The sequence below is a fragment of the Trichoderma camerunense genome (genome assembly GCF_050948025.1).
Source record: "Trichoderma camerunense strain CBS 138272 chromosome Unknown V8C40scaffold_5, whole genome shotgun sequence".
Classification (NCBI taxonomy): Eukaryota; Fungi; Ascomycota; class Sordariomycetes; order Hypocreales; family Hypocreaceae; genus Trichoderma; species Trichoderma camerunense.
The window spans coordinates 658,363-674,925 of NW_028145365.1; the positions used below are offsets into that span (position 1 = coordinate 658,363).

The 16,563-nt window shown below is 49.0% G+C and overlaps 7 protein-coding genes across 7 annotated transcripts; 4 read left to right on the top strand and 3 right to left on the bottom strand.

Moving 5' to 3' along the window:
- Positions 1 to 214: 214 nt before the first annotated feature.
- Positions 215 to 918, bottom strand: V8C40DRAFT_172436 (uncharacterized protein). Its single transcript, XM_083211617.1, has one exon. It carries the CDS (start codon positions 799 to 801, stop codon positions 349 to 351), a length of 453 nt encoding a protein of 150 aa, XP_083075453.1. The 5' UTR covers positions 802 to 918; the 3' UTR covers positions 215 to 348.
- A 1,365-nt stretch (positions 919 to 2,283) lies between these two features.
- On the bottom strand, positions 2,284 to 4,865 carry V8C40DRAFT_285934 (uncharacterized protein; the record flags this gene model as incomplete). Its single annotated transcript, XM_083222470.1, has 4 exons — positions 2,284 to 3,452; positions 3,510 to 3,875; positions 3,932 to 4,779; positions 4,838 to 4,865. Coding segments are annotated over 4 exons (1,878 nt in total), but the record flags the coding sequence as incomplete, so codon positions are not given.
- Positions 4,866 to 5,536: 671 nt separating this feature from the next.
- Positions 5,537 to 8,214, top strand: V8C40DRAFT_238753 (uncharacterized protein). Its single transcript, XM_083214508.1, has 4 exons — positions 5,537 to 5,750; positions 6,057 to 6,195; positions 6,256 to 7,166; positions 7,235 to 8,214. The coding sequence occupies exons 2-4, from the start codon at positions 6,071 to 6,073 to the stop codon at positions 7,546 to 7,548; spliced, it is 1,350 nt and encodes a 449-aa protein (XP_083075455.1). The 5' UTR covers positions 5,537 to 5,750; positions 6,057 to 6,070; the 3' UTR covers positions 7,549 to 8,214.
- A 1,577-nt stretch (positions 8,215 to 9,791) lies between these two features.
- Positions 9,792 to 11,486, top strand: V8C40DRAFT_238759 (uncharacterized protein). Its single transcript, XM_083214509.1, has 2 exons — positions 9,792 to 10,310; positions 10,370 to 11,486. Exons 1-2 carry the CDS (start codon positions 10,031 to 10,033, stop codon positions 10,933 to 10,935), a joined length of 846 nt encoding a protein of 281 aa, XP_083075456.1. The 5' UTR covers positions 9,792 to 10,030; the 3' UTR covers positions 10,936 to 11,486.
- Positions 11,487 to 12,341: 855 nt separating this feature from the next.
- V8C40DRAFT_172490 (GNAT domain-containing protein) lies at positions 12,342 to 13,304 on the bottom strand. The gene has a single exon (XM_083211618.1). It carries the CDS (start codon positions 12,954 to 12,956, stop codon positions 12,378 to 12,380), a length of 579 nt encoding a protein of 192 aa, XP_083075457.1. The 5' UTR covers positions 12,957 to 13,304; the 3' UTR covers positions 12,342 to 12,377.
- A 257-nt stretch (positions 13,305 to 13,561) lies between these two features.
- On the top strand, positions 13,562 to 15,159 carry V8C40DRAFT_238761 (Nem1-Spo7 phosphatase regulatory subunit SPO7 domain-containing protein). The gene has a single exon (XM_083214510.1). It carries the CDS (start codon positions 13,653 to 13,655, stop codon positions 14,961 to 14,963), a length of 1,311 nt encoding a protein of 436 aa, XP_083075458.1. The 5' UTR covers positions 13,562 to 13,652; the 3' UTR covers positions 14,964 to 15,159.
- Positions 15,160 to 15,281: 122 nt separating this feature from the next.
- On the top strand, positions 15,282 to 16,388 carry V8C40DRAFT_238763 (GNAT family N-acetyltransferase). Its single transcript, XM_083214511.1, has one exon. The coding sequence runs from the start codon at positions 15,652 to 15,654 to the stop codon at positions 16,309 to 16,311; it is 660 nt and encodes a 219-aa protein (XP_083075459.1). The 5' UTR covers positions 15,282 to 15,651; the 3' UTR covers positions 16,312 to 16,388.
- Positions 16,389 to 16,563: the final 175 nt, after the last annotated feature.

Below are 16,563 nucleotides of genomic sequence, written 5' to 3' on the forward strand. Positions count from 1 at the left end.
CTTTCTCATCCCACGCCAGAGAATGCGCCGGTTGAGAAATTTTGACGATCCACCCGCCTTTCGACGACTTTGTACCTGTGGGGAAAAGATACATGGCTCAAAATCCCCGATCTGACTCCACGTTTTCGTAGGGACACGCCTCTTGGCTGCCGCCCAGCAACTTTTTTTTTTTTTTTTTTTTTTTTCTTGCCTTACTGTCTCTTCAATCCCTGCACCCACTCACTCACTCACTCACTCTTGGCCGCTTCAGTACTCGTACTCTTACAGCTACTGTAACAGGCAGCCTTATTTCCCTTGTGCCTTATGCACAAGTGTGGACTCTCAATTCGTTTCCAAGGAACAATGTCATCATCGAGCGTGTGGCAAATGCACGCACGCAACCGGACGAGGCAGTCTGGATTGAACGCTGCAGAACGTGTTCCAAAGACGGTCTTGTCTTGACTCAACCTCTGCCCGCATTGCGCAGCTCGCCGAGCCTTGTCCTCGTACGCCAGCTCTCGCTAAAGAGCGCATTGAGCTGTTCCAAGCCCGTGGTGCCTTGGCTTGCCCCCAAAGTCTGAGACATTCAGGTCGGCCTCTTGTGGGGTCTCGAGCTTCTGGGCAAGCTGGGGTCTGTATGGGGTGATGGTTCGAGTGAGAAAAAGCGCTCAAGGACCGACCACCGTGCGCTATCTGGCCGATACAACCCATAATAATGAGCATGGGGGTTTCCAAGGCACAGACGATACTGTACGGAGAGCACAGCGGCAACAATACGATTACGCCCGAGACTGTATTGGCCGAATTATCCCTTAGCCACATGCCGCTGCCCGTAATGTCGACATGGCTTCTTATTCATGGTACGATTGAAGCCAATTGTTGACTCTGTGCCGAGTATGACAACATCTTGGCTTGCCCAACCACGCAAGGGTTGACTCAGCAGCAGTGAGGGAATTGCGGAAAGATTTTATCAAGTACTTGCCATTATCAGAGTTATCAAGTGCTGAGTGAGATGCTGAAAAAGTTGCAATGCGCCGAACTTCCCCATGCTTGCCCTTACGCGACGCATCCCGTCCACACAACCGTCAACGTGGTCCCCCATGCCGGATCGACGGCTAGCACACACAAGCGTGCTGCGGAGATAATAGCCTTTTGCGACCGAGCACGGGGAGAAAAGCAGCAAAGTGGTATGAGATGTCCTGTGGCGTAAATTACAAACATGCAAGCTGCGTGCTGTGAGCCAACAAACACCGGGAAATCCGTCTCAATTCCCATGATTCGGACAGTTGACGATTCCTTCTCGCCTTCACGGTCTACTTCTCCCTTTAGGGCTTCATGGGTCTACCGGCTATGCTATGGGGCCTCTTCGTGATTCAATTGGCCTCTTGTCATTGCCAAAAGAAACAAGGCCGACCAACATGCAAGAAGCAAGGATGGGAAAACGCCACTGTCGGAACGCCCCGATTGGAGTCCGAGGAACCCCGTGCAATGCCGAACGTCAACAGCTATTATCAGATCGGCGATTCTTGGGAGGGTTGCTGCGACCTGCAGCATTTATCGCTCACCTTCGCCGTCCAATAGTTGTCGTCTAGCCGGCTACGATAGTTTCCAATAGCCGGAAGACGGGCTTCTGATAGTAACTGTTCTGGACGCTGAATGCGCACACCACAACCAATACACACTCTAGTTCCCACATTCAGCCCAGACGAAAGACCTTGTATACGCATGGCAAATAGCACAAGTGCCATTCTCTCCACCCATGCAATCCATAACGGGAGCGCTGCATCGGATGCGCAGCTGGCGCTTCCGTGGGGTTGCAACATTGACCTTGACACTGGATGGAAGGGGAAAGTGGTGATCAAAGCACAGATTGTCATTGGTCCGCTATTAGCCATATAGTACGGAATATTGAATTCACAATGCGTCGCGTTGTGTGATTTGTTTCAACCGATACTCAACATGGGAAGAGTCTGGGGTCGGTCGTATTGCCATCTTTACGGGGTAGGTAGCCAATGTCTAATTGGCAGCTGTATAAAGACCCTGGAACTAGCCGGATCATGGATCATGCTTTGAACCGGTCACCGTGTGTTGGCCCTGGCAGACATGAGGTTGAAGGATGATACATGGATTTACTGATGAGGCTCAAGTACAGGCTAAATAGGCGTTCCAGGGAAGTCCTGGTCATCCTTTATTAGCCGCAGGGATCATTATATCTACGTCCTAGCTGTTTCCTCTGGGATAATAGGCATCTTCTGGCTGAATACTGCGTACTATTAATACCTGGAGATAGTAAGTGTTCACATTCTTCACAAACGCTCATCTTCTTCCTAGGCAGATCGACATTCGTTGGACGCCAGATAGGTCATGCGTCCCATTAAGCCCTGTGAACATTCGCAATGTCATCAGTTTGCCGAGACGGCTGTCTATAGTCATTTCCGGAGGATCTGGCTATCTGGATAAATGTACGAAAGCAAGATATAGTCTCCAGCCTATATCACTCCGGCACCAGGTTGCGAGTAATTGCCAACCAATCTCGAGGAACGGTTATGCCAATGAGTACATCTTGAGATCTTATGCTTCTTTGACAAGGTTCTCTTCTAGCCTGATCATACTCTGGTCTTACTGTTATTGTTTTATTCTTGTGATGAGCCTTTCCTATTCTTTCCCTCTTTCTTTATGACCGGATTGGACGAAAGGAACTCACGGCCTCGGATATGTTATGCGACATCACGAATATAGAACAGGCTGCTAGGACTCAACTGGCCGTCATCTTTACCAACTCAGATACTACCTGGCCATTTAACCGTAAATTAAAGGTACATCAACCTAACAAGCAGCTAGGAACCAACAATCTCTATCTCGACATCATTCATGAGAAACCAAAAGTTCAGGCAGCCTCTCATCGGGTAAAAGTTCTTCTCGAATGTACCATCTTCAGACATATGGTCGGATTCGGAGTCAAAAGTAACCCGAACGCTTTTATGCCTGGCCGGATCAAGTATGTCGTCAGGATAGGTGAGTTGGTAAGAAGCAGATTCGTAAAACATGCTTAGAGGCTTCCACCAACTTTGAACTCGATCCCAACCCAGGCGGCATTGTCCCACGGTTCGTTTCGAGCCGTTCTCATATTCGAATAGGATGCCTTTGCATAAATTTCGGAGCTTATCGCTAAAGACTTGTACGTTTAAGACGCCCTCAAGAGATGCGAACGAGAAGAATGCACGTTCAAGCAGCCTATGTTCGAGTTGAACATCCAGTTTAGTAGTCTCAATCTGTTTATCAGCATCTGTTCCGATGAATTCCACCGAACCAGAGCCAGGGACATGATGAATGAGGGTCAAGGGCCGTCGTGTATCCCCCGTCTCGTATAATATTCCTTCAGCAGGCTCCCATGAAAAGGTACCAGGTCCACTTCTCTGGTATTCGCGCGTTTGGGGACAGCCAACTATGAATTTTCCCGTCTCTGTCCATATCTATAAGCTCGGGGGTCAATATTTTGCCTATCCGAGCGGAACTATGCGCTTACTCACTGTGAAATGATGCGGTCTCTCTTCTTCTGTTACGTATTTCCTGATTTCGATTGCGGTGATTTGATCTTGGACTATAAGCGGTATGTAAATCCAGACGATTTCATGGTCAAACATGGAGCGGAGATACTCGAATCTCTCTAGATGGGTTGAGTGTCGTTCTGAATGAGCATGGATCTCATGCACAAGATGTGAAGCTACAAAGAGAGAGATCCCAGTGCAATACTCGGGATCTAGGCTAATGGTTGCGAAACGGTGGCATTGGTCAAGATCTTCAGAAGGCAAGAAATGCATGAGATGAAGAGGATTTGGGTCACTCCAGATGGTGATTTGTCGTGTCCTCGGGACCTGAAGACGACACAACCCGAGCTAGAGAAGTTGGTTATATGAGTTTCTGCGTTCGATGGGAAAAGATGGTCGCGTACCTCAAATTCCAGTTTATCGTTTGATAGTTTTTCTATAGGCTCTACTGCAAACACGCAGGAGGAAGCCGGCATCTCCCCAGCCGTGCTAGCTGGAATATCAGAAAACCGGTCTACGCTCTTGATACCGCGATGGTCAATTGTAAATCTGATGAAAGAGCCGGCAACGCTCTCGTCCTGCACTAGCTTAGGAGGGCTGCCACGAGACCATGACAGAACTTTGGGAACGTCGTAGATGACTGCCGCTTCCACCTTTGCCGATCCAAGTTCTTCTGCTAGTTGGATGACCGAGCAATATCTCCAGACAATATGCAATTTCGAGTGGCTCTGGATCAATCGAACCACCTCAGGTAAAAAGACCTTTTGAAAACCGCATAGTTTGCTAATAATCTCAGGTTGGGGAAACCCGAGAGTGGTACTGCTGGGGAATCTCAGCGGCTGCATCTTGCGCCAGGCATATCGTCTTGTTCCCGCCAGCCAGAGGCGTCTATACTTCTCATCTTTTTGTTCAGGGCTGTTTTCGCCGTCTCCAATGGTGCAATGCTTCTCGAACAGCTCAAAGCAATCTGTGTGTACGGATATACTCTCTTCAGCAATCTGGCACCGACGGCAATGAGCGTTCTTGCAAAACGAATTCCCTACATCCGGTAGATCATCAAGAAGAGCAATGTCGCCTATTGTATCTGGTAGGACAAGTTCTGGCTGCCTCATACTTGAGCATAAAGCACAGTCAGAGCGCCTGCAGAACATTGAATGCAAGTCCTTTTCCGTTTGTTGTTCGCAATAATCTTGCGATATGCTCGTAAAGAGTAAGTTCTTGTATATATCGAGTGACGAGTTTCTGTAGACCACTTTATCATGTTTAGCAAGACGGACTGCCTGCTATCTGCTTGAAAAGGTTCCTCATACATGCGACTAGGGTTTCGCCTGGTCTGAAAAGTTGACTGCAAGCTGCACGTTGGTGGTGGATCGTAGTATGTAAAAGTTTACGAGCCATGTCTAGAAGACTTTCTCCCTCTCTGAGAGGATGAATTTGTACAAATGGTCTAGATAACGACAGCTGTAACTGATAGGAAGCAAAGCTCGAGAGTGTTTGTTAGGCAGAACTGTGGTCTGCTTCCTATTAATTTGTCGATGCACGTGGTAAGATGTCTATGAAAGCATCAAGCAGGGATCGGAAAATAAAGTATCTTAGGGCAACCATTTTTTCTAATTTATCATCAAATGCTCCATAATTCTGTAAATATTAGAGGAAAACAAGAGTATCTTCGTCCACGTTAGGCTGCTAGATATCGAATCGAAGTACAAGCTCATAACCCGCTGGGATATCGCTGAATCTCGATCTTCTACCACCATCAAATTCAATCTTCCTGATGATCCAATCTAAAGTATATTTCCACTCTTTCCGGATGAAATACCGCATCAGTGACAAAAAAAGTCTAATTGATTAAATGGTTCGAACATAAATTCGCAACAGCAGCCGAATAATTACAGGGTAAGTCTCTCTCTCCCCAATGCATCGAAATCCTTACATAATTCTAAACGCGGGCAGCCAGCCACTCGCGCCACAGTTCATGCTTTAGCTGTGGAAAGTCGCCTCACATTCTCGACCTTGCCAATTTCCCAGTCAACCAAAAACACAAAAAAGAAGGCTGGCCTACTGGAAAAATCTTTGGCAAACGAAAGGCATCGCCAAACGGAGACCTTTTTTTGACATGAAGTTGTGAAGACGCGCGTCGCTGAGGGTCCTGCATTGAGTGCTGTGGAAGCCAACGGAATCGATCCTGTTAGGAAGAATCTCTTAGTCTTCTGTGTGTGGCAGGTGAGTTGGTTCATCGCAGATGTCATCTTTTTCTTTGCCTCGTCTTTTACCCACGACACCATGGGCGAGCTCCTCGATGCTCAAGGCTGTGAAATTCTCAAATCTTTTGGGTTGGAGAATGAATATTGCCTAGTGGCATTGTCGGTAGCATGAACAGTCTCCATTCTTTATGAAATTCCGATACGCCCGTTTGCATCCATACACCGATCTGCATGTTACATGCACATCAGATCACCCGCTCTGGGGCTATTGTGATCTATTGCTTGCTGTACACATTTAAAAATTGCTGACAACCTATTCCATCAGATAATTGATCTGCGATGTCTTCCGATCCGCCCTCCAAAGAAGTCGTTGCCTCAGATGGCGCTGCGGCCAACGGCACCACAAACGTCACTGCGAACGGAACTCCAAACGAAAATAAGACTAGAAAACCATTTTCGTGGACGTAAGTTGCTACGCCGTATTAGCTATTTTATTATGTAGGTACTGACACCTTTCGTTGAAGCCAACCGCATCCCATCTTCGTAATCGTCTTAGTTGGTCCCAATGAGCAGCCGTTTGGCCTCCAGAAAGACTTCCTCTGCGATCGCTCCGAGTTCTATCGTAAGCATTTCGAAGAAAATGTCACAGAAAAGGCTTTGGAGCACATAGTGAAGCTCCCGGATGCGACGCCCGAAGTATTTGGGCTCGTACAAAGTTATCTGTACACCGGAAAAATCACAGACGAAAGCACCAACGTCACTTCCTACGAATCTCTAGTCGGCCTTTGGAATCTGGGCCATAAACTTGCCGTCAAGGGGCTATGTGAGCATACACTCGAGGCCATGGTAGATTGCCGACGAACCACAGGCCGAATTCCAGCAACGCCTCTTCTCATCCAGGTGTGGCGAGATACCCCCGAGGGTTCATCCATTAGAGTTCTCTTGCTGTCTTGGGCGGCTGAATACATGAGGTCTTCAGATGCTCGAGCCGAATTTGCCAAGTCACTGCCCCAAGAGGTTCTCAGCGAGCTTGTCGTCACAATGAGCTCGTTTGAGACGATTGCTCCTCCAGCTCCTGCTGTGGCTCCAGCGGTGCCTGCAGTTACCTCTGTAGCTGTTGTCTCTGCCCTCCCTCCAAGCTCTATCAAATCATCAAATACTTCAATTCCAACAATGCTTAGGAAGAATGTTCATTACCTTGACGAGGGCCCAGATGAGGAAACTCTTGCAGCAAAGAAGAAGAATAGACGATCTAGCGCACCGTCGGTCGATACAGGCTCATCCCGCAAAACACATCGCAAGTCTGGCTCTTCCCCACCTCCCAAACCACAGAAGAGGCGCTCGAGCGCAGCCTTGTTAGAGGGCAAAACATTCTCAACTCAGCAGAAGCTCGATTTCTGTGCCGATTTATTGAATAGAATGCTCTCTGGGCCAGGTAAGCACTACAGCATCATTGTCTACTACATTTACCGTAGTGTTTGCATATGAATAACAACTTTATAGGCTTTTGGACCCGGCTGGTTGGGCCTTTTCGAGAGCCTGTCGACCCTGTCGAAGACGGTGTGCCAGATTATTTTGACAAGGTCAAGAAGCCAATGGATCTTAGCACGGTCAAACAGAAAATGGACCAGAAACAGTACACAACCGAAGAAGAATTCCTTGTTGACGTGCGACAAATCTTTGACAACTGCTTCACGTACTGGAAGAAAGGCGACCCCATGTGGGCGGCTGGCGAGAGACTGCAACGAACATTTGAAGAAAAGTACTCTCATATGAACAAGTGGATCGCCAAGCTGGGAGGCGAAGAGGGCGAATAGGAACGCTCTGAGCCTGATACCGAGACAGTGACGGGAGCGAGTGCCCTACTAACAGCGGCGGGAGCGAGTGCCTTACTGAAACTTCGTTCCCCGCGGCGAGGTCAGGGCAAAAAACAATAACTGTGTTTGTGTGTAATTTGTAAAGTATTACGGATTGTGCTTTATGATTGTGAGAATTTGGGAGAGGGTCTCCCAATGAGGGTCACGCCTATGGATGAGAATTGGTGAAGTGTAGGTCTACTATGGGATTTTCAAGCCACGGCTTGCAAACGGGTTGGTATGTAATGATGCTTTTGGGGCTCAGAACCATGGGTTCCAAGTGAAAGGCTGTAGGAATGAGGGACTGTGTTAATATTACAAGAATCGATGTCTTTATTTTTACGAGAGTCGGCCGGTTGGTGCTACATTTTCGCAAGAGGGTGTGATGATGTGGCAATGTGATCCATCCAACACCGTCCATTGGCCTAGAGCAAATGAAAGACAGATAATTATGCACCGTTCGGCAGATACAATTGGCGACGATCACTAGGTAGGTAGCTCAAACTAAAATCGTTCGTTTAGAGTTTGAACTGCATCTCATCGGCCTTCAGGGAGGGATTGCTATGAATAGTAAGCAGCGCTTGGAGCAATACTATTTTGGATGGCTCGTACGAAGTAACACATCACGAAATGGAAAATCTTGCGTTTTACCTGATTCCAATATCGCTTGGTCCATAACCACGTGTCGGTGAGATTGCGTTGCATTTATCAGGTAGCACTGCGTTGTTGTGCTGCTACGAGATAGAACACAAAGTAGGTATTCTTGGTTTGCCCTCCCTTTTCTGCCTCACTCTCGAGAGGGATGACAATTGACAGCTTAACATCATCTGTTAGAGGCTAGAGAATGTCGCCCTTTCTTTCTGTTTGACCCTCGAACATGTTCCTCCCTGGTAGCCGAGCCTGGGCGGGCTTCATCAATGAGGCATAAGACCGGGGTATCTGGACATGGTGAGACAACACGTGAATTGGATGGGGACACGCATGATGGCGTGGGAGGAGAGCGAGATGCGCAATGTCGGATGTGTGCAGGTCTGAGATGGCGGCCCAATAAATGCTTTGTTATGTGTTATGTAGGTACGCGTGTGCCACCATTACGGCTGCTGGCCGCAGATTTTGCCTTTACAACTGGCCATGTGCAACAACTAACCTTATTATACTCTCCTCGTTGTGCGGGCGTGCGCATGGATGAGGCGTTAATAGACAGACTAGTGGGTGCCTGATGAGTTGGCGTTTCGTGAAACCTGGAGGATTGCGATAATTCCAACAACAATGCATGCATTTCGGATAAATGAGACGCCGCCAACGGCAATCAAAAATCCATCGCCATCCTCGGCTTGCTTCGTACAAGCACAAGCACAGGCATTATGAGCAGAGCAAAGAGCAGCGGGCCAAGACCAATGAGAGTAAGCCGTACGAGTACTCCGCAAAATGGCCGACGTCGCTTAATTCCTCCCCCAGGGTGGTTCATCTTCATCGCAGCGATCTTGACTGAAGCGAAAGCACATTTGCAAAAAGCGACACTTTCGTCACCGCCAACAGAACGCACGCGCCATGTGCCCAATATCCGCTCGCAGAGTCAGTTTGAAGCGGGCGGCGCATCCAGAGTGGAGGCGGGAAATGAGCAGCCAAGCCGCCCATTTGCTGAGGTGCCGTGAGTGGCTGCTTTCTGTGCCTGGTACCTTGCAGCTAGGCGCTGATTTAGCCTCGTGTTGTTGCTTCAAGGTCTGAAGCTAGGTTGTTCTGGGCCATTGGCGCCGGGGCCGGGTTGAGCTGAGTGGCAAGGGCTAGAAGAAGAAGAAGAAGAAGAGAAGAAGCCATCGTGGGCGGTAAGCAGATGGAATCAACAGACTCCTATAATGGAGAGGCAGTAGATGAAGATAGTAGCAAGAAATAAAAAATAAAATGCATTCAGGCGCAAACAAGGTCGCGTCGCTTCGCATCTGCTCTCGCCTTGCCTCGTTTTGTCTCGTCTCGTCAAGTTTCGTCTCGTTTCGCCCAGTGTCCTGCTTTCTCGCAGCGCCATTTGGGAAATGAGAGGTTGAGAAAAAGGAGTTGCAGGGGTGTCCATGCACAGACTCGCCCAAAGTATCTCGCCAACACTCCAAGCTGTGTTTGGTACCTTGCGCGCCAGCTTGGCGGCAATTGGCTTCTCCGCTTCAAGGGGCCCCTGCTTGTCTCTCGCTTCCCCATCCACATCACGAAAAGCTTTTTCTTCTCTCTCTCCCGCCTTCGTTTCGCCTCTTACAGCTTTATTCACGTTCGTTGAAACAACCAGAGTATTATACTCGTTACGCTCTTTTTTTCGTGTCGCCATACGCATCAACGCTATCGCGCATCTTTGCACTCATTTCGCAAACCGTTTTCACGAGACAATCAACAAACCCCACGTCCTACACGACACAACACGCGAAACCATCGCCACCACTGTCCTTCTCAAGTCAAGATGCTCTTCCGAACTGCCACCTCTGTTGCCCTCCTGGCCTGCGCCGCCAGCGTCAGCGCCGAGCCCAAGCCTTACCGCCTGGCCATGATGCCCGTGCTTGGACAGAGCCTTGCGCGCCGCAGCACCAATGGATACCAGCCTGAGCTGTCTCAGTGCCATGATGGCGACACCTGTGCCGAAGCCTGCGGCTCCGAGTACACCGAGTGCGCTTCCAGCGGCAGCGAGACTCACTGCTACAACCCATCCGTGAAGCAGAGCTGCTGTGCTGATGGCTCTGGCAGTATGTTTAACATGTAATGAATGATATACGCGTGGGATGATGGCTAACGAGCGTGACAGACTCTTGCGACGAGGGCTACTACTGCACTCACGACCACGCTCTCAAGACCTGGTGCTGCCCGGAGAACATGGATCTCGCTGCTTGCGCCGCTGCTTATAGTGTTGCCGGCGGCCTCGAGTCTGCCACTCCTACTTCGACCAGCACTTCCAGCACCAGCACCAGCACCAGCACCTCAACCACCAGCACGACTGTTGTCACCACCAGCGCTGCTCCTACCACCACCAGCACCACTGAGGCTCCCACAACCACTGCTGCCCCTACCACCACCAAGGCTCCTACGACTACCAAGGCTCCCGCCACTACCGTGACCAAGGTTGATGAGGAGACCACCACTGTTCCTTGCACCACCAGTGCTGGATTCACCAGCGCCTACACCGGCTTTAACAGCACCGTTACCAGCTCTGTGCCTAACCAGCCCAACCAGTCCAAGACTCCTCTTCCTCCTGTCGCGTCCATCTCCACTGGCGCTCCTCAGCCTCCTCAGCCTTCCACCATCAGCGGTGCTGCCACCACCAGTGCCAGCGCTCTGCTGCTCCTCGCTGCCGGTGTCATCGCTCTTTTGTAAATATCGTGACGGAGTAGAGACGTGGTTTCTACGTCGGGTAGCCAAGGGACAAAAGAGTTCACTGCTCAGCGCAGCCACGAGGTTACGAGTCTACGAATAGCGATATATGGGGCGGTGTCTTGGGAGGGGAAGACTGTTTTTTTTTTTCAGGGGCATCTTCTCTGGGCTTTTGTTTTAATGCATCTTGTGGTTTCTTATCTTTTTATTAAAAATAGTGCGATGATTCCCCTTCGATAGTTGTTGCAATCTCCATCCTCACATTTATTGGAGTTGTAGCAGAGATTTTGGTTTTTCTTTAGGAGGTTAATATGTTCTGGTGGGAGGAAGAGAAATTGAAAGTTTGAAAACAAAACAAAGATGCTTGACTGTGCAAAGATGGTGACAGTTGCTTGAAATCATAACCACTCAATATGTACCCAACACATACCTTGAACTTACATTTATTAGTACCTAGTATTAGTATTCATCTCTTGACGAGAAGATTCCTTTTGTTCTTTTCTACCTATTTGCTCTGTGCCTCGTAGGCGTTTCCAAGTTTCACTCTCCTAAGCAACCGTATATCAAGATTCTGCCTCTTCTCTGTTTGTCTCATTGTGACTGAACTAAAGTCATTGGTACGGATGTTCTGACTATGATATCATCATCCATTTCATCATCATCTACATCCATGCGTGTCGTATGCACAGATGCAGATGTGGCCGTAGCTGCAGATACGGGAAGACTGGAAAATCGTGGGGAAAAATAGGGGGCAAGCGAAGCGCTAGGGGGAAGCTCTGCAGATTCGAGATGCGGTTCACTGCCACCTCCGCATTCTCGTTTTCGCCTATGCAGCTTGATGTCTGATCTACACTGCATTATGTAAATTCTGATTTGTCAATTGTCGCGTAAAGGCAAGCCTCTTTGTATCAATTGGAGTGTAGGTAAATAACGTTAGGGGAATACAGTGTTTTTACGCCAACCGCCTCACTGTATGCGTTTCTACCATAACCCCTCCCTCCTCTCCCACTGCTCGAGCGGTTGTCTAAGAAGTAAAGAATGGAGACTGCCAATTTCTTATTCTGAATGGAAGATGATACTAAATTCAACTTACACTTTGTACGGGCGACGAGGTGATTATGAATAAGTAGGGAGCCACCGAAACGGGAAGAATGAAAAGAAACGACTCTTACATCCTCTGTTCACCACTAGCAAATATTTACTACTCTATACTAAGGGAAACGACGGGACTTTAAACACGCAGCAAATCTCATTTCAGAGTCTTTTTCAAGGAGCGGTTACCTAGTTACCGCAACTCCTACTACTTCTCCCACCGGCATGTTGGAAATGACTGGAAAGAATAGCAGTAGTTGAGAAGAGACAAAGTTTCAGAGAGGAAAGAAACACAGATATTTAAGCATACGAATCAACCTGAATCCAAGACATTCTTATAGACAATGACTTCACTACTTTGAATGTAACTGAAGCTCCAGCCATTCTTCTCTTGTAATTGCGTATTCAACTTCACCATCCTCCGACCCAGGAATAGGATCCTGAAATTCAACATACAAAGTACGCACATACTGCATCCCACAGGCCTTCATGGTCGCTCTTGATGCCTCATTTACAGCCATCGTCTGCCCAATAACATCTACTAGACCCAATTCTTCAAACCCGTACCTCAATAATTCGCGAGCCATTTCTTTAGCGTATCCCCGTTGCCAAAAGCGAGGTGAGATCCGGTATCCTAGCTCTGCCTTTTGTGCATGAAATGTCCCGCTGTTGGACTGTATGGGCGAGAGAGCTGCCCATCCGATAAATGCGTCACCAAGGTAACCTGCCCAGTAGCCTAGACCTGGGACTTGTCTGCACGCTGAGAGGCGCTCTTGGTGGTCTTGAATGGCTTCTTCTTGAGTTAGCGGGCGGCCACTGTGAACATATTTCACAACTTGAGGGTCCGAATCGAGGTCTATGATATCGTCTCGGTTGTGCTCTGCCAAAGGACGGAGGTTGAGACGAGAGGTTTGCAATGTTGGGAAGGCCATGTCTTGATGTTCTTGGTACTGACCTATGGCATATATTATTTATACTTTTGGGAGATTGGTTATAAGCCAAATCATCCTGCACAATATAGTAGTAAAATACTTATGTGTAAAAAGCTATTCATATCATTGTTGAATAAATTGAAGATGGTTATGTGTACTGACCAAAACCTGCCTCGGCTGCTGTCATTCGGGCGCAGGCACATGTGCACCCAAATGCAGAGGCCGAGCCCCTCGCCAAGGCCATTTCTATACAGCCGGTAATAGCCATAGTCGTGACGATACCTACAAACGTGTAAGAGTTTGGTGTATAGAAGGATGCAAGCAAAGTTGAAAATTCTTTCGAGATTTTTTATTTTATGTCTGCAACATGTTTGATTTCTAGAAATTTGACTCTTTTTCCGGAACCAGGTTTTGGACAAAGACGTGCACCTGTGTGTTACTGGCAGCCTTGTGAGGACTTCTAATGCAGCGGCCAATGATAGCGACAGGACAAGCCAGACCAGTGGTCGTTTCCCCACAGTGCGGAAAGCAGTCGACCCACAACCACGCAACTCTCCCAGCAAGGCTGAGCGCCTCCATCTTGTCTTGCATTTCATCTACTTCATACACAAACCGTCCAACCCCCGCGAACTCACGCCGCCTTCCACGAGCCCCTTCCACGAGCCCGAGCCCCGAGTCGGCGGCTGCCCGCAAATCATGGCCGACGACCTCGACTCTATCGTCAAGGGCGCCCCAATTGCCGAGGCCGCTGCCAGCGATGCCAATGCCAATGCCAAACCCGGCTCCGGCGCAAGCCCCTTCTCGCCCGGCACTGGTGCTGGCAAGCCTGGCGACCCGCTGCATCACACGCCCAGCTCCCCTTCCATGATCTATCTCAACCTCTTGATCCTCGAGGCTTCCATGCGCGCCCAGTTCCTCGAGCTCCGCGCCCGGAAGCGCCACCACACCTTCTTCCTCGCCATCCTGACGCTCTGGGTCGCCTTCTTTGGTTACAAGCTGTACTTTGCGCCGCGAGAGGATGGACGTGGCGTGGGAGGGTCTATATACTGGGCGGTCGAAGGCGCGCAAAAGGTGTGCTTCATGGGTGGCATTATCACCGCCGCCCTTGTCTGGGCAACGGGCATCTGGGATCGTGGCATCCGGTGGCCACGCCGCTGGTTCGCCATCTCCAACCGAGGTCTGCGCGGCTTCAACTGCAAGCTGGTAATCATCAGGCAGACGTGGTGGGCTGAGGCGCTGTCGACCATTGGCTTTTTCCTAACATACGGCCTCTTTTCGCATACCGCCAGTTCCTCATACCGCCTTGTCGAGCCACAGCTGCTGCGCCAGGTCGAGAAAGAGCTCCAGCTTACAAGCGATAACCATCCCACCCTAGTCCTCCCCCCCGATGATGACGAACTTGGCGGCCATGAAGAAGATTTGGCACCTGGTGGAGATTACGTTAAACTATTACTTCTACCGAAACCGTTCTCGCCTACTTTCCGAGAGAACTGGGAGCTTTATCGCACTGAATACTGGGAGAGGGAGAATGAGCGTCGGCGGTTGCTTCGGCAAAAGGTCAAGGAGCATGACCGGAAAGTCGCAAAGGATCAATACGGTTGGCTGTGGTGGCTCCCCTGGCACCAGAGTCCACAGCCTCGCATCCGTCGCGAACCCCAAAAGATGCCCCATCACCGTCTAGCGAGCTCGGAACGCAAGCGTAGGAACAGCAGCGTGCGCCGCTCTTCGGTTAGCTCCTCGAGAAGCCAAACGCCGTTGGTCTTTGACAGCGATGGCCAAACAACACCGCGCAAACAGGCTCTTGCTGCAGATAAGCGCCGGAAGCAGGGATCCATATCAAAGGTGAAGAGGCCCAGCACTGACTCTCGGTCTGTGACGCCCGATATTTCATCCCGGCTATCTAGAGAGAGCAGCGTGACGGTTGATACGGAGACGGACGGCAGCAGCGGGCGGACGCTACGAAGCACGAGCAAAAGAGCCAGCCCAGCGCCTTTGTCGGCTGATTGATTGATTGAGTTGATGATGTCAAGATTATACGAAGGGCATTACTGGAAATGGGACATGGTGTACGGCTTTTCTTTAAGCGTGATGGAAGCATATAATTATTAGTCCGGATCACGAAACTTCAGTCTGTGTAATTACGGTGCATTTGTTGTTTTCTCTTGGATTAGACCCCACACAATAAAACAAACGATGAAATTCAGCTTGTTATCCATCCATAATTGACCGATCTTCTTTTAGACAGCTCTCCCTTAATATCTATGTACTACCTTTTATGAGTCACCAGAGCGCCATCTTTTTGTCCACTCATTGCCGTTTCGGGAAGTTCATGTCTAAACGAAGACGAACTTTTGAACTGACTCACCATGCAGCATGCAGGATGAAAAACGGCCATTTACAGATACATATTCTTAGCATCATTTCTGGGACAGGTGGGTTCATGAACATCAGTTGCATTGGTAGGTATCAAATTGATGGATGATAAATTTCCGGAGGATCACTACCGCTGCTGCTAGCTTCGTACACTAGTACACATGGTCCCTCAACTGGTTTTCGAAGATTACAAGTATCAACCTGAGGTGCTGTAAATAAGTATCCAGAAACTGCATATTTCATCCCTTCAATCTTATCCGTCTCTATTTACAGACACTCATATTACGCTATATTATCTTTCGTTGTCTTTGATCAAGTCGCCATGTCTCGCGAAATCTCTCACCTCAACACCATCATCCCCTCCCTCTCCAACCCCCTCCTCTTCCTCCGGACCATCCAGCCTTCTGATGCCTCAGCCTTTTCGTCCATTCTATCTTCACCGTCAAACAAGTCCGATCCTCATGGCAAGGACATAGACATCCCAACTGCAGAATTAAGCATCTCCCGCATGAGGGAATCGGCAAGCAAGCCCACCATCCTTGACGAGCAAGGAAATGTTATAAGCGGACCAAGCCGCGTGAACATGATGCTGGTGCTCAAATCAGAAGACGGAAACGGCGAGAGTGTAATTGGTCTAGGAGGATTCGGAGCGATCAAAGACTGGGAACGAGACGGCCAGAAGATTCGGGCTGGCGATGTGGGCGCGATGTTGGATCCGGCGTACAAGCGCAAAGGCTACGGCGTTGAAGCAATGAAGATGGCGATAGATTGGGCGTTTTTACCGGCCATTGAGGGGGGGCCTCAGCTTGATTTGGTCACTATCACGACGCTGGAAGATAATGGCCCGATGGTAAAACTTTTGAATGAGAAATTGGGGTTGGCAGGGAAGGGAGTATCAAGACCTGCGGAGTTTGACGCAGACAAGAATGAGATATACTATGAGCTATCAAAAGAAGGCTGGAAGGCCACTGGAACTAACTGATCTATATATAAACATACCCTTTATTAAACAAGGTCAATTATACATAGGTGACAAAATGAAGTCTGTCTCCCATTCTATCTCCCATGAGATTCCTCCATCATATTAAGAGTGAACACCCCAGTCGCTCATGAAAATATCACCACATATAGTATACCTTTCAGAGGTTGAAACTATTTTCACATTCATGCCGTACAACTTCGTTCTACCATGAAGCACTAGAAGCCATACACCAGTCGTGTAAGCATTAAAGTC